Source organism: Ochotona princeps, chromosome 1 (genome assembly GCF_030435755.1).
Source record: "Ochotona princeps isolate mOchPri1 chromosome 1, mOchPri1.hap1, whole genome shotgun sequence".
NCBI lineage: Eukaryota > Metazoa > Chordata > Mammalia > Lagomorpha > Ochotonidae > Ochotona > Ochotona princeps.
The window spans coordinates 20,985,444-21,001,445 of NC_080832.1; the positions used below are offsets into that span (position 1 = coordinate 20,985,444).

The 16,002-nt window shown below is 37.7% G+C and overlaps 1 protein-coding gene across 1 annotated transcript in view; it reads right to left on the reverse strand.

Annotated features, from left to right (window-relative positions):
- Positions 1 to 1,246: 1,246 nt before the first annotated feature.
- Positions 1,247 to 16,002, reverse strand: part of PEX3 (peroxisomal biogenesis factor 3) — a 32,934-nt gene continuing 18,178 nt past the window's right edge. The window contains exons 5-12 of the mRNA XM_058668899.1: positions 14,480 to 14,604; positions 14,120 to 14,186; positions 13,958 to 14,012; positions 13,267 to 13,435; positions 11,661 to 11,731; positions 6,930 to 7,052; positions 5,302 to 5,398; positions 1,247 to 1,495 (exon numbers count right to left, since the gene is read on the reverse strand). Of these exons, the coding sequence (XP_058524882.1) occupies positions 1,412 to 1,495; positions 5,302 to 5,398; positions 6,930 to 7,052; positions 11,661 to 11,731; positions 13,267 to 13,435; positions 13,958 to 14,012; positions 14,120 to 14,186; positions 14,480 to 14,604 (791 nt within the window). The 3' untranslated portion in view covers positions 1,247 to 1,411. The remainder of the gene's footprint in view (positions 1,496 to 5,301; positions 5,399 to 6,929; positions 7,053 to 11,660; positions 11,732 to 13,266; positions 13,436 to 13,957; positions 14,013 to 14,119; positions 14,187 to 14,479; positions 14,605 to 16,002) is intronic.

Below are 16,002 nucleotides of genomic sequence, written 5' to 3' on the forward strand. Positions count from 1 at the left end.
GGACTTGAGCTGTTAGGCCATGGCGTTGGGCGCAAGCTTTGAAATTTAGCACTCGTCTTTCATTGCATTAAACATGTAAAAACTTATTTTTCTTCCATCCTTCCTTCTTTCCTCCATCCATTTCCCCCATCCTCCCCTCTTTTCCCTTCAGAGGAGACAGACACTGAGGCAGCACGCCAAGCAAGCTCTCACTCACTGGTTCACTCTCCAAATGCCTGCAGTGCTAGTGGGGCTGAAGGCAGGAGCTGGGGATTCAATTAGAGGGTCTCCTGGCCTCCCCAGTGGATGGCTACCATCATGGATGCCTGCAGGTCTATCAGCAGGAAGGAGTAACTGGAAGGCGGAGCTGGAAGTGAAGCCCTGATACTCCCATCTGGTATGCAGAGTGTTAGTATCTACATCAAATGCCCACTCCCATGCACCTGTGTTTGTGTTTTAAAAAATTCTAGCTCAGACTCCCTATCAGCTCCCGGCATAGCAAGGCCTTAGAAGACACTTCATTATCAAAGGTTAGAAGAACACCAGTAATTATACTACCACTTCAATAAAAAACATAAAACCTAGCATGCTCTCTACTAAAACACCAGCAAAAATGTTATAGAGGAAGAAATTAATAGAAAGTATTACTTCAACACAATCTTATTTTATTAAAATAGTTTATTGCGATAAGATACCCAGTGTACTCAAAATCAATACAAAGTAACTTATTAAAATTATTTACACCAAAATAAATGATGCAATTAATAACAGCTGTGAGGAAACAGCATCAACACAATTATAGCTTGTAAATCAAAAGGTGCCCTTCCAACGCTTTTAACAAAGCCTTAGAAAATACAGCAAAGAAACAGCAAAGAAAATAGTTAAGGAAAAAATACCTGATAGTAGAGGTTAAAATTCACTGATTTCCATAAGAAAAGTGCTCCATCAAGATATATTTGAGAAAAATAAATTATTCTTGTGCAGGGTAACTGGTGAAAAGTCTGATTTCTCCTGGCTACCACTCTGCAGCGAACTGTAGGATTACTTAAGTAGCATGTTTCCGAGGCTTCACACGTCCTGTACCAATCTGTCAGATTGTCTTCGTGTGTGTGTGTGTGTGTGTGTGTGTGAGCATCTATATCAGTTTTTAGTCAGTGTGGAACATATATCCGTGGTGTAAGAAAGTATTAACACTTCTCATATTTGTACTCAGTGTGTACTCACATACGTACACAAAAGTGTTCTGTTGACCAATTTAAAAAACATATTAAGATGCCAAATAGATTTATTTCCTTATGAAATGAAGTCTTTGATTAAGAATATACTTTTATTAGCTGTTTTGGTAACAAACTGTCATTCTAGGTATAGTTGATTTGTTCAGTGTATATTTAAAAGTAAATGAGTCCCACTGTAGTTTTTCTTGAAGGAAAAATCACTTCTCCAGTTGTTGAGGGGTACTAAAAGCTTCATATACATTAGCAGCAAAATCTTTCACTTGCTCCATCATCAACAGATCCTAGCAAAGACGACAACAGAACATTACAGTTAATAAGCAGATACCTTGAATTCTTTTCTGCAGTCAAGTGATGAATTTGGCACTACGTTTTGTCTCAGATAAAGCCAAGAAGACAATCATTTATGATATATTGCTTCTTGTAATATGTTGCAGGGGATATTTATAATGTAGATTATTGGTTTTCAAATATAAGTGTGAGAAAAAAATTCAAACAGTCTTCAAATGGATTTCTGTTCATAGTCAAGTACTATGTAAGAACTATTACAGTACTAAAACATCTAAGATTAAAGTTTCTTTTTTTCCGGAAGCTGTTATAATATGATTGAGGCTTATTATTTTCCAGAAAATCTACATATTACATATCATATGTATGTATTTTACATATATATAGACACATGCTGTAAATCACACATAAATGCTTTTTAGCAATAGCTCTTAACCCCCTCAAAGGATTTGCAACTGTAAAGGAAAGGAAAAATAATTATATCTGTACTTTCACTAACCTGATTTTAGCATTTCTACCAGTTACGAATGCAGGCAACACATACTATTAATAGGATGTGTAATTTGTCTTCAATAGAAATTTCAGACATTTTCACATTTTGACAGTTAGGGAAGTTATTGAAATTCCCATTACATCTTTTTTAATCCTTGGATAAGCAGTAAAATTGCTACATCATCAATTTGACTTTAAAAGGTATTTTAAAAACTGAATATAATTTATGCCCTTAAAAACTTTACTGTATACACTTTGATACATTATTCTTTTTTTTTTTTAAAGATTTATTTTATTTTTATTACAAAGTCAGATATACTGAGAGGAGGAGAGATAGAGAGGAAGTGGAGCTGCCGGGATTAGAACCAGCGGCCATATAGGATCAAGGAGAGGACCTTAGCCACTAGGCCACGTTGCTGAGCCAGATACATTATTCTGAGAAGGGGTCTACAATCTCCACTGGACTGTGACGGGATTAGAGACCCTGAGTAACTGGTCCCGTGAGTCCTCTGCTGCTGACTACTGGAACACCCAAGTGGGCCTTAGTCTAGTCTAATCTCAGTGAACTCATTGTTGATTCTCTCAATAGTGAAAGTGGCATATTCAGCTCCAAGTTTTCAGTTTGGGTGTTTGATGAAAATTTTGGATGAATGTTTCTCAAGTCAGACATACAGATATGCTTGCAGAGACCCAAGAATCTGAAGGGAAACTTTGCATCTTGTTTTCTCTGTAAACTTAAAAGTAGGCTCAAATACATTCTGTGTAATTCTGAAGATAAAACATATAGCTTAGTAATGTCCCTGATTTCAGGACATTTATATTTATTTTTATGTTCTTCATGGCTTACTGTACCACAACTTCAGTTTTGTCTTATCCTTATGTGGCAAGAGCAAAGGCAGAAAAATTTTTCATATGAAAGTCAGACCACATAATTTAGAAGAATTGTAACAGTACCCAGAAGTCAGGTAAAGAAACAGGCTAAATGCCCAACAATATGAATAGTAGCAGAGAGATTCCTATTCACTTTGGAAGAGTGGATGTAGTCATCTGCCATGTTATTGTAAAGAAGTGTTTTTATTGCTATTATTATTATTATTAAAATTTAGATGCCACTTAATGATAATTAGTTTTGGGTTTTGAGTTAAGAAAGAGCTCTAAGCTCAAGGAATATATACAGCTTTTTTTTAACTTGTCCATTAAAACACACTTGATCTTAGCCAAAAGGCTGAGAAGTGATGTCCATTAAAATAAATACTAGAAAAATATATTTTTTTTAATAGAAGAGGTGTATGGACAAGTTTGAAAAACCTCACCACTGTCTGTCCAAAAGTAAACAGACAATTCATAACATGGCGTTAAGTGTCCTCCAATCAAATTTACACAAACAGGTAGCTGGCCAGATTTGGCTCAGAGGCCAGTTTGCTAACCCCAGATTTAAAATAAGGCATTTAAATCTGTTCAATTACTGTATTCTAATGAAGCTTCTAGGATATTTTCAGTAGGCAAAAAAAAAAAAAAAATATGTATCACAGGGTTTGTACAGACCACAAAACTTATTATTTTATTTGAAAGCAACTTGAAAATAATATGAAAATAAAACATTCGTTTTCTCAATTGTTTTTTGATACTACCATCAGTTACTTTTCCCAACTACAAAACACACCTAATATTTTTTCAACCACAGGAATCAACAAATGATGATCTGCCAGCGGTTCCCCCCACACCCCGCCTGCTCCTGTAGACTGACACAGCCACATTCACTTGTTTCCATATTACCTATGATTGCTTTCATGCTACATTGCAGGGTTGAACTGTTTTCTCATAACAATGCATATTGTACAAAGTTCTAGATATTTAATGTCTGGGCCTTTTCAGAGTTTGCCAACCCAAAAGCATTCCCACTTCAAAGTGTAAAATAAAACATACTGAGCCTGTAAACTGCTCTGTAATGAGGAAATAAAAAGCATTTCTACCTATACACCACAACAAGTAAAGTGGTAGGAGTTATTGAAAGGATTAACTAAGTTGATTGAAATATTATAACCAAAGCAAAAGCTCCACAGAAGATCAGTGGAAGTAGAGAAGCACATGATATTAAGACTACTTGATATTTTAGCTGATACAAATTAGAGTTTAAAAAATGGAAGGAAGCCTTGTCAATCAATGGCCTGTAATATTGTATGTAAAATTACAGAAGCAGTAAGGCTATTGTTTTGCATTTGCTTGTATTTTCTGCTTACCTGTCAAAACCAACGGCCAAAACCAATGGCTTACGGTCAAGTCACAGACTTGTACAGAAGTGCAGGTAATACAGTGTGAAGGCTTCAAGGTCAGAAGTTACAATGTTTTTCCTCATGCAAGTGTGTATGTGAGCTTACAACTCAGTGAAATGGGATCCCACTGCAGATTTCCTCTACAATGTGAATGCCTATCTTCTAGGGGAGAGGAAGATGACAGTCTCAGGGTAACGGTGAGCGAAAGGGCAGTGCAGGACAGGCCAGAGCTGCCCCATAAAGGAAGAGGCGCAGCCCCCAGTCTCGGCGTGCCTCACATCCCCAAAGTGACGCTGTCTACAGAGAAGATGCACTCGACGTTCAAAGAACACTAAGCAGACCTTTCTACAAGAGGCTCCCGGCTCTCGTCTTACTGTACAGGACCGCACCAACCAGCTTGTATCTGAGGTGTACTGCAAGTAATTTTTTACTCCGTTTTTAAGTTTGTAGATGACTCAGAGAAAAAAGGCCTATGTAGAGTTAAAGCTACTTTTTTCCATAACATCAGTCTTACTCAACACATTCCTAAGAAAATGTAAATAGGCAGTTTTATAAAGAAAATTAAATAATCCACTACTTAGTTGCTTTTAGTAAGCAGATTATTGATGCATTGGTAACAGTTACATTTTATTAATCACTAAAAACACTTTTTCACAAAATTCTTTATTTTTCTTCAAACTCGAAGATATTGAATTACTGATCTGCCTCAAGGCTGCATCTTTTTACTAGTGCAGTTTAATGCAAAATGTTAACATTACATACATTCAAGTGACTGCAAGAATATACCCAGACTGAAATGTAGACCAACAGGTCCCGGATGATAACACGGCAAAGGTATTCCCAACCTTGTAAATCTGCTATAACACACTGTTTTTATCCTACAGGGCATTCTGCACACTGTGTGGTTCCCCAATTTTTTCTTATCAAACATCATAGCAGGGTATCTAATTTTACATCAGACAAGCACGAGTACACCTAGAACACAACTTGTTCGTAGTCATAACCCTTCCGCCTACATGCACCCACTTGGTCCTTACCTGAACAAAATGACTGGGAGTTTCACTGCACACCGAATGGATCTGTCCGTTCACTATTGGGATTATCTTGGCTAAAGGCAGGCTGACGCTGGAAAGACTGGGAAATCATCACGGCAGTACTGTTACAACATTCATAACATAGAACATTCTAATGATAAAATTAATAGTTACTGTTGAGTGCCTACAGAAATGTACTAAAAAGGAAAAACCAAACATAATTCTACCATCTAGGGCGAAAAGAAAAAAAAACTAAATGATCTCACAGATAGTTTGTTTCAGTAATTTTTTTTTAAAGGTTTACATATATATATATTATATATATATATATATATTTTTTTTTTTTTTGGAAAGTCAGATATACAGAGAAGAAGAAAGACAAAGAAGATCTTCTACTTGCTGATTCACTCCCCAAGTGGCACAATAGTTGGAGCTGAGCAGATCCGAACCCAGGAGCCAGGAGCTTCTTCTGGGTATCCTATATGGATGCAGGGCCCCAAGGTTTTGGGCCGTCCTCGACTGCATTCCCAGGCCACAAGCAGGGAGCTGGATGGGAAGTAGGGCTGCCCGGATATGAATTGGCACCCACATGGGAACCCGGCGCATGTTAGGTGAGGATTTTAGCCACTAGGCTACTGCGCCAGGTCCAATTTCAGTAATTTTTATGCATAACTTTTGTGTGTGTTTAAAGAAAATTATATATTTGAAAGTCATTACATACAAAGAGGAAGAGAGCAAGTGGGAGAGAGCACAGGAGGAAAGAAATCTTCCATCCACAGGTTCACGATGGCCAGGGCTGGCTGAAGCTGAAGCAGGAGCCTGGAGCTTCCTCCAGGTCATCTGTGCGGTCCAGCGGCCCAGACACTCCAGTCACCTGCCTCTGCTTCCCCAGGCCATTCGCAGGGAGCTGGGTTGGACATGGAGCAGCCGGGGCTACTACAGGCGGAGGCTTAGCCCCAAAGAGTGTGAATTCCAATTTAAGACCAAAGGTGTCCATTTTGAGATGACAGAAACATAATAAAGCCCTTAGGTATGCTCTGTCACCACAAATCCATGATTTGGTAGTAGTTATGGTTAACAATAATTTCAACTGAAATAACTAAAAAAATTCCCATGCTATATTAAGGACTAACAAGGCTTACATTCATTAGAGAACTATGTGGAGACAATTCATGAAATGGGAATGTGAAACATGAATGCCTGGTTCCTACAACGACCGAAGTCCTGGATGACAGAGGCCAATGATGACTTGCGGTACGAACTTTAAAGAACACAAAAGATCTAGGTACAGTGTCAGCTTTGTATTTCAGAGAATTAAAAAACAACTGGAATCAAGCTTATGAAAAGGCAATTTCCCAGCTTAAATACTGCAATATGCATAAAGTTGCAAAGTGTTTGGAAAGAATGCAAGCTTTAATATTGAATTTGGAAGGGGCATCAGCTAATTTAGAAGTGACTGGTTTAGCAGATATGTTGAATATTCTGAATATGTTGAATCTCTTGATATGTTGAAAAAAGAAAACACTTGAATTCATTCTCTAAGATTTTTTAAAAACTGGGAAAAGGATATTCAAAGCAATACATTTTAACAGCATGTATTAATATGATAACGTTTTTAGATGTCTTCTTACCTATTCATGGTGTTACCATGTTGCAGGTCCTGTTCAGTAGGTCGAAAGAATTCAGCCATATTGTCTAGAAGTCTACTAAAACCTCGGTTTAAACAGGTATTCAAAACTGTGCTGAAATCTGGACTGTAAAAAAAAGAAATTACCTCTTAGATCCTCAGCGCAAAAGGAAACAGATTCAACAACCATGTGTTTTCCTTCCAGGGTCATCAACATTCCCAGTCTCCACGGACTAGAATTTTTAGCTTGAAAGAATATATATATATATAAAAAATCAGAGATGAAGTTTAAAACTTAATCATAAAAGTGAGCTTATTATTTAATAGAAAATAATGGGAATATTCACCTACTTTGCTTATATTAGTTCTTTCAACATTTTTTTTTTAAATAGCAGTGCTAGACTTGCTTGTCTTGAGGAAACTCTAGAACCCTTTTATAGTCAATGATTGGTTGCTTCATACAGTCTAATAGGACATCTACTGAGACAGAACATGTCCCACCAGGTGGAGATGAGAACTTAAGACACTGGGGGATGAGGAATCTTGTCCAGATGTCTAGTAAACAGATTCAAACATCAGCCTATATACCACTGTAGTAAAATGGGGAAAATCTATTGGGGGGGGTGGGAGATTGGGGTGGGGAAATCCCAGTCTATATGAAATTGTAACACATAATTCAAAAATTCAAAATAAAAATATGTATCTAAAAAAAACCCATGAGCCTAAACTCCTCAATATTAAAGTTCAAGATCCTTTCCTTATACTGTTAGTACTTTATAAAAACTTTTCATTGAAACTATATAAAAGTACTAAGAGAAAATGTCAACTTAGGTTCAGCTTTTAGATCACAGTGTGCATATTTCTATATTATCTGCCATTTTCCTTCCTTCCTTAGATGCCACAAAATCTACTCCTTTAAAATGTATGCCAATGATCTTTAGTGAGTCTACAGAGACGTGCAACTATCCCTACAACCCAATTGTAGAAATTTTCATTCTCTTTTCTATGAGTGCGAGCCAGTCCTCATCCCACCCACAGCACTACAGAAGCACCATTTCATCTTGCGTTGTTTACTGACATCTCACAGAAGCACATCTCACGTCGTTCTTGGTGTCTGACTGCTTCCACTGAGTATGATTTTAAGGTTCGTCTGTGGCATGCACCCGAAGTTGCCTGCGTTGTATTACTAAATATGATCCTATGACCTGAAGATACCACTATTTATTCACTGATGATAGACATCTGGGTTATTTCCTTTTTGGTTATTGTGACTAGCTCTGTCACAAAATTTTATAGGCTTTTGTGAGGACATGTATTTTCATTTTTCTTAGACACCTAGGAGTGGAATCGCTAGGTCCCAGCAAGTCCATTCTCTTCTAGAACAAGTATGATGAGAGATCAAAGAGAAACAAAACGATTAAAAAGCGATGGAAATTGAAGAAATGTAAACTGAAGAAAATAAATCAATATAGTGTCTTCCTAATGAGGCAAGATATATAAAGGTGTAAAAAAACAGTGTCCGGAGTTCAAAGATGTCCATTTCTATGGTTCTTAATCAGGCGGACTCATTTTAGGCCGATCAAAGAAATGAGGGTAACTTCCTACTTCACAAACACATAAAAAAGAAGTAACGAGAACTCCCAAACACTTGTCCCTGCTGCATCTACCATCTTTTTGTTGGTGTGTTTCTAAAGATTTCTTTACTTTTATTTGACAGGCAGATTTTTACAGACAGGAGAGACACAGAGAGAGGTCTTCCAGCTAGCAGTTTTCTCCTCAAATGGCTGCTATTGCCAGACCTGAGTTGATCCATAGTTGGGAGCCAGGTCTCCCATATGGATACAGGGACCAGGGTATTGGGTCACCCTCTGCTGCTTTCCCAGGTGCTAAGCAGCGAGATGGATGGTGAGTGGAGCAGCCTGGACATGAGCTGGTACAATATGGGATGCCAGTGCTTGCAGTGAGAGGATTAGAGTGCTATACAACCACACTGGCCCTACATCTACCAGCTTACACCTGTACCTCCCATGAACCAACGCTCCCAGATTCTTAAAATTAATCATTTTTGTTGTGCATCAAATCACTTTCTTTCAAGGTTTAACATTCTTTGCCAAAATTATCCTGCTTTTCTGCATCAATTTCAATTTTGATTAATTTGCTAATAAATACTTAGGATCTAGTACTTGCAAAACAGTGCTGAGAACTAAGGACACAGAGGTGAACTCAGCAGACAAAAATTCCTGATCTGAATTTGCATGTTTTGCAAATACTTGAGAAACAAAACCAAAATCTCCCAGATCCTATGTTCTGTTTTAAATAATATTGCATTTGTCTGTATCCCTGAAAGCCAAATTCAATGAAATTGTTTCCTATCTTGACTGTCTCTACTTCTTCAACTTTTAATTCTTCTGAATCAGATCATCTCCATTGCTCCTCTGAAATTTCTTAGCAAGGTCACCATCTTGACATATCTGATGTCTTCTCTCTGTCTTATCACGAATCTGACCTTTCAGAAGCATTTGTCTCAGTCAGTCTCCTTGAAATACGCTTTCCAGCAGGTGTCTCCCAGAACTCTTTGCTTTTCTGGCTTTTCTTGTATTTCTCTGGTAGCTATTGGTAGGCTTCTTTCGTTGGTTCTTCCTCCCTTTTCCACCCTCTAAAAGGCGGTGTGCTCTACAACTCAGTTCTGGGTAAAGCCCCCATTTCTTTCCATCTCTGAACACCAACTTGGTGACTCCTAAGTTTATGTCTTTATACGTACACTTTTTCTCGAGTTCTAGACTTGGATATCCAATTGCCAATGCATATATCCACTAGGACATCTCATCAACCTCTCAAACTCTAATGATTAGTCCCAGTGCTTAAATATCACCTTTGCCTTCTCTTTCGTAACTCACACCAAATAATTCCACAAATACTATTAGTTCCGCCATCAAGATAAATCCATTACATTCCATTACTTGGTGCTTGCTGTTGCTGCCACAGTTCTTTATTGTCTCATCTATTGCCAGCTCTTGATTCTTCTTTCTTTAGAATCAATTTATCATAAAACAAGAGGTATTTATAAATACAGGCTATGTTACCAGCTTGCTTAAAATTCTTCAATAGCATCCCTTTAAATCTCAAAATAACAACTTTATTTTTTAATTGGCTATAAGGTCCAATATGTTCCAGGCACTCATTATTTCTATAGTGTTTTTTCCTGTCACTCTTCTAGTTCTTGGTGCTCCAACAATATTTCTTCCTTACTGTTCTTCATATAAGCCAAGCTTTAGATCCCCATACTTGCTCTTATTCCTTGAACTGTATTCTCACCGATTATAAGGTTCACATCCATGGTAGATTCATGCCTTCATTCAAACTGAAATCTTTGCAGCAAGGCCTTTCCTGCCCAACCTACAAAACAGCACCTCTGAACTTGCTTTGGGATTTCAGCAATGCAGTTATAAATATTTGATGTTTAATTAATTAGTTCATTCTCTCCCATTAAAAGCTGTTTTAAGAGGGATGATGATATAGTAGTTGCCACAAGACCTAATATGCTATAGATGGTCAATAGATATATTTAATATTATATATATGTATGCCTAATGACTTAATTATTTACTGGGCTAAATGAACAACTGTATGAACAAAATTGTTCTATCACTGACATGTAGAAGTTTTGACTCAGATCAGTTCCTAAGAGTAGAGAACTGGAGTTACAAATTTTTACAATCTTTAGTGCACAAATAGTAGTGAAAGCAAAGGGAGATCTTACTGTCTGGGCAATCACAGCTGAAATAAAACAAACATCCAGGAAACACTAATGGTTAAAGGGAAGACAGGGATGGGCACTTGGCACAGTGGCTCTGATGACACTCAGGACCTGCCCCCTGTAACAGCAGGCCTGGGCTAGAGTCTTGTGTTCCCTTCTCCATTCTGGTTTGTTAGTGTACGCGCTGGGGGGCAGCAGCTGAGAGCTCGAGCAGTAGGGTCCCTGTCATTCACCACTCACAGGGGAAAGCAGCCTGAGTCTCTGGGTCCTAGCACATGGGTAGCATCTCTTTCTGTATAAAACAAACACAAACGAAAGCATGAAGGAGGGAAAGGAGGGAGGGAGAAAGGACAGCAGGAGAGAGGGAGGAATGTAGAAAGGGTGGGAGGGAGGGAGGGAGGGTATGGAAGGAGGCAAGGGAGGGAAGATGTGGTAGTTTTACTACTCAAAGATCTTAGCATCATTACAGTCCATGCTAAAAGAGCAAACAGTTCTTGCGATGGAGTGCGTCTGTCTGGGCTTCTGCACGGCCTTGCATGTGGCGTATACACTTGAGCACGTGCAGGCAGCCATGTCTATCTGAAGGTTACCTGAGGCTGACAAGAACTGGCTTGCAAAGGTAACTCTTCCCAGTTCCCCAACTGGACAACTGGGGAGTTCAAACCTGTAGCCTGAGAACTTCCACAGCACTTTAATTTAGTTTTTTTTTTCCCCCTGTAGAATTGATTGTTAATAGTACATCTGGAGTATATCAGGATTAATTCAGAAAGATTTTTTTTCTAAACAGAAGTGCTAACTGTCTTCTGGTTCGTCGACTGTATCAGGATCTGTAGGTTAGCGAAGTAGATGGGCAAAATATGGCCTCAAAGGAAAAAAGTCCCTTCTTCCGCAATGAAAATGTTTGAGAAAAACTACAAAATGTCTGTAAGCTCATTAGAAACGCGAGCACATTCTACCTGTTGTACGTAATACACATACCTTTCCAACATGTCTCTAGTTTCATTGAGAAGTTTAATAGTGGTCACATCTCTAGCAGAAAGTCCACAGGCCTGTAAAATTAAAATGCTATCCTTTAGAGTTTTGAAGAATTAGTACAGGAATATCATATGTAGTACTCATATGCACAAACTCAAGAGTTCAGGCAGCCCAAAAGTCCATGTACTCTCAGCAGTCAAAAACATGATGCTCAAAAGGCTTTGGTAGCTCAGCACAGGCCAGTAGCATTTCAAACCTACGTCAGGGTGAGATCACTCTTCAAGGTCTTTACCTAGCACTTCTTGGATAGATCTCTAGCAAATAACGAGAAAGGGAAAAAACAGACCTTGAGATTGCAGAGGTCGGGGATTGGTTTCGGTGCTTTCTTACACTTCTAGGAAATGTTATGAGGATATGCAATTTTTTCATCAGCCTAGTCAGAGGCTCGGTGTGTTCTTTCAATTTGACGTTTCAGGTTTTAATTCAGATCAGAAAGACTTGATCCTTCTTTCTTCTCTTGTTCCTTTGTTTTTAGTTCTACTATCAAATTTTAAAACCTGGACATTTTATAGTCCCCAAAAGCTTTGACATTTTTCTTATTACAACCTTTTGTGATTCTTTTTCATGCGTTTTCTCCTGTCTCCCCCTACCCCCAGCCCCTTTCTCCTCACTAATTCTGTCTGCACACTCTGTTCAGTGTAGATTTCACCCTGCAAAGCACTGGGTCCCTTGAATGAGTTACAACTTTCTTCATTTTTTTTCCTTTCCTTCCTCCTTTTGTTTTCTTCTCTCTCTCTCTTGCCTATTCATGCACACAATGGCTGTCAGCTTGAAACAGGTCACCTTTAGGCTTTCCAGGAGAGAAGAAAATCTATAGGACAATGAAATATGGTATTGTTTGACAAGGCCCTCATTAGAACTACGATATACAGACCTGTCCATACTTGGCTTTTCTCAATGTGTAGTTTTCAAGTCAAAAACCATTATTTTAAAACTGAGCTCTAAGGCCTGTAGTTTTGATATTTTTATTGCTTTTAAATAATAATATAATGACTGCCTGGGACACAACAGTATGTCGCAATACTACAGTTCATAATTATTAGATTAGGCCTTCTTTATTTCTCAACTAGATGACTAAAACTTCCTCAGTCCAGCCGTTACTATACTTCAACTATTTCTTTGTTTTAAAAAGCAAATGTGACTGCGACAGGTCTGCTTAAATTTACCTTTCTTTGTCTACAGAGTTAAGTTCAGACTTCTTATCGTGGCATGCACAGCTCTTCATACTCTTGCTCTGTGCTCTGCTGTATTCACTTTGTCTCTTGAGTTCTCTAGGTGGAATGACCATGTCATTCATTTTATGTCCCTTATTACACATCACAGTGTCGGCTATATTAACTGCTCCAAAGATATATACAATTATAAATGACTTTAACTAGAAATCAGCAATAATCACCATTTGTTTTCTAAATTAAGGGAGTTTAATTGCAATTATTACAGCACACATCTTTTAATCCTTCTTCAGGAGACTCAGAATTTAAATTCTGATAGTAACAAATTTTAAAAACCTAGACTAACTGGTCTGTTTAAATGGTTATGGGTTGGGTACCTGAACTGCTAATGGAGTTTCTTCATCTGGCATCATATAATGGCATAATAAAGATTTGGATCCATCTTTATTAATCCAAGAAGAAGATTTATGCTGCTCAACGAGATTTCTGATTTCTTCTAGTTTGTGCTCCAAGTCCAAAAGGGACAAAGAATGTTTAAGAGAAACACTAGAAATACAGAAGAACAAATCACAATAACTGAAACCATACAGCACATTCTATATATACTCTCCTTAACAAGTCACAATCTCAGATCTTTGTTCTATCCAGCCAAACTTGAAACTGATGACTAAACTAGAATGAATTAAGAAATCAACCATCAGTTAAGGGTTATGACAGAGCCAAGAAAAATCTTTCTGAAGATTTCATAAGAAAAGTCCTACTGAAATAGATATACTAGCATAAGTGGAAGGTAGAGAAGATTTTAAAGTAGGACTTGAATCCCAAGACCCAAATATTTGTAAATTTTTTTGTAAATCAATAATTAAACAGAAATATTAAAGTTTTCTCAGTATCAAAAAGCTGATATGGATGAAGATATGGGTTTTACACGGCAATACCCTAAGGGGATAGTGATATTAAACTACAGAGAGAATTTCACAAGGCACTGTTTGTCAAGTCTCAGCTTCATTAGAACAATTCTAATTTATCTATTACTCATCAGAATCAGGAAATCAGAAAGTGTCTTACCTTCCTAAAATCTTCTGTACAGCTTGTTTAATGACAGTAATCAATTCTGTCAGGCCTATTCAAAGAAAAACCACCTGAAATGCTATGCTTACTTTTAAAATTCTTCAATAATACAAATGAACAAATTAAAACTAATACACAGGTCATAAGCAAGGATCTTACCATCTCCAAGGAGGTGTTGAATACTTGATAAATATTGCTGTTGGACATCTGGTGGAGCAAGAACTGTCTGTATTAAACAGAAATAAAGTTAAATTATTCAAGCATTTTATAGTAAAGAAGTTAATATTTTCAGTATAATTTGAAATGAAGTTTTCAATGTCTAGAATGATAGGGAAAAGAATATTCTTTTATATATCATCAGAGTCTAGTATCAAAAGATGAAAAGAAATAAAGCCAAAAGCTCACAATAACATGAAATACAAAGAGTTTTCTTTTCACAGAAGCTACCAGAATAAATAAGTGAAATTTTTAACCTCTTCAAAGGAAAGGTAATACTGATCTTAAGTCTATTAAACTTACGGTGCCATTTTTGCCAACTGCTGCATTATCCAGATAAATATATCCACCAATTATATTTAACTGGACCCGTAAAAGAACCACCAGCATACAAGTACTATATACAGCCACAATACTTCTTGTGAAACCTTCAAAGAGAAAAGAAAATCATTTGAATTTGGAACTGCTATTAAACCACCAACAAATATGGAGAAGTCACAAAGCAACCGTACAGTCATTTTTTTCATAGGATTACAGGCAAAAGCACTTTGCTCTGCAAAAGTTAAGTGGTATTAAAACATACTCGTGTTATCTTAAGGGGAAAAAAGATTACAAACAAAAAAGAGTTCGTCCTATTCCTAAATGCCCACAACAGTCAGCAGCTAGGAACTCAATACAAGGACCTGAGTACTGGAGCCATCACCTGCACCTCAGGCTGTGCAGAAGTAGGAAGCCAGCATGAAGAGTGGATTTGAACCCTGACATGCTAAAAAGGGATGCCATTATCTGAAGAAGCGACCACTCGGTCAAATGCCCATATGATGACTTTTAAATATAGTCACAACTTTCTTGAGTACAAAAATATGCCAACTGAAAACATCTCCTAATTAATTTATCTCCTTACAACTTATTTGAAGTAGATCCTGTATGATCCCCTAACTGAAGCAATAACTAATAAAAATATATTGGGTAACAGAGTTCAACGTTATTGACTTAGAAATGAAGACAAGGAAGGAACGCAAAGCACAAAGGGTTTGGTTGTTGCTTGAGAACTCTGTTCTGGGAGCCAGGCAGGAGTAAGAGGAGAGGGCTGAGTGCAGAACCCCACCTTTCATGGCAGGCCAAGGAGGATAAGTCCTCGAGCTACAGGAACACACAGAACGACAGTGGATAGAATGTTCCAGACAGTGAGAGAGAAAAGGCACTGGCTGCTGAGAAGGGATCTATTGGGACAAAAATGTCTAATGGATTTAGGAACGGATTACTGCAATATGAGACTGGTGTGGGTGGAGCTACAGGAGTGGATGCCAGGGTGGAGTATGTCAAAGGGAAAGCGGGTGTGAAGAAATAAAGGGAAATCTTCGGTTGTAGGAGTGTAAGAAAGTTGAACACAGGCCACTGGACGTTTAATTTGTTGTCAAAAGACAGCTATAAGTATCATTCACTTGACAGGCATCGGTGGACTTTTTGAGAAAACAGGACCACTTCATAGGAAGTTTTGAGTCACAGGTAGATATACAGGCCCCAGGAAAACTCGTTGTTTCCAAAGTTTAGTACTAATGAAAGTTGCCATACACTATTAAAATAAAGTTACTCTCTGAGTTTCTGTAAAATCTTCCTTTTCACATTAGACAAACTAGTGCAAACATTTGCATGTTTAGTTAAGGACAATTTATATATCATTAGAACAACAGTAACATCACCACCAGCACTATTTCATGAGTATTGTCTAGGGCCAGACATTGATCTGCTTGCTTAATATTATTTTATTTAATCTTGATAACAACATTACGAGGCAGTAGAGTACAGACTAATAATTATCTTAA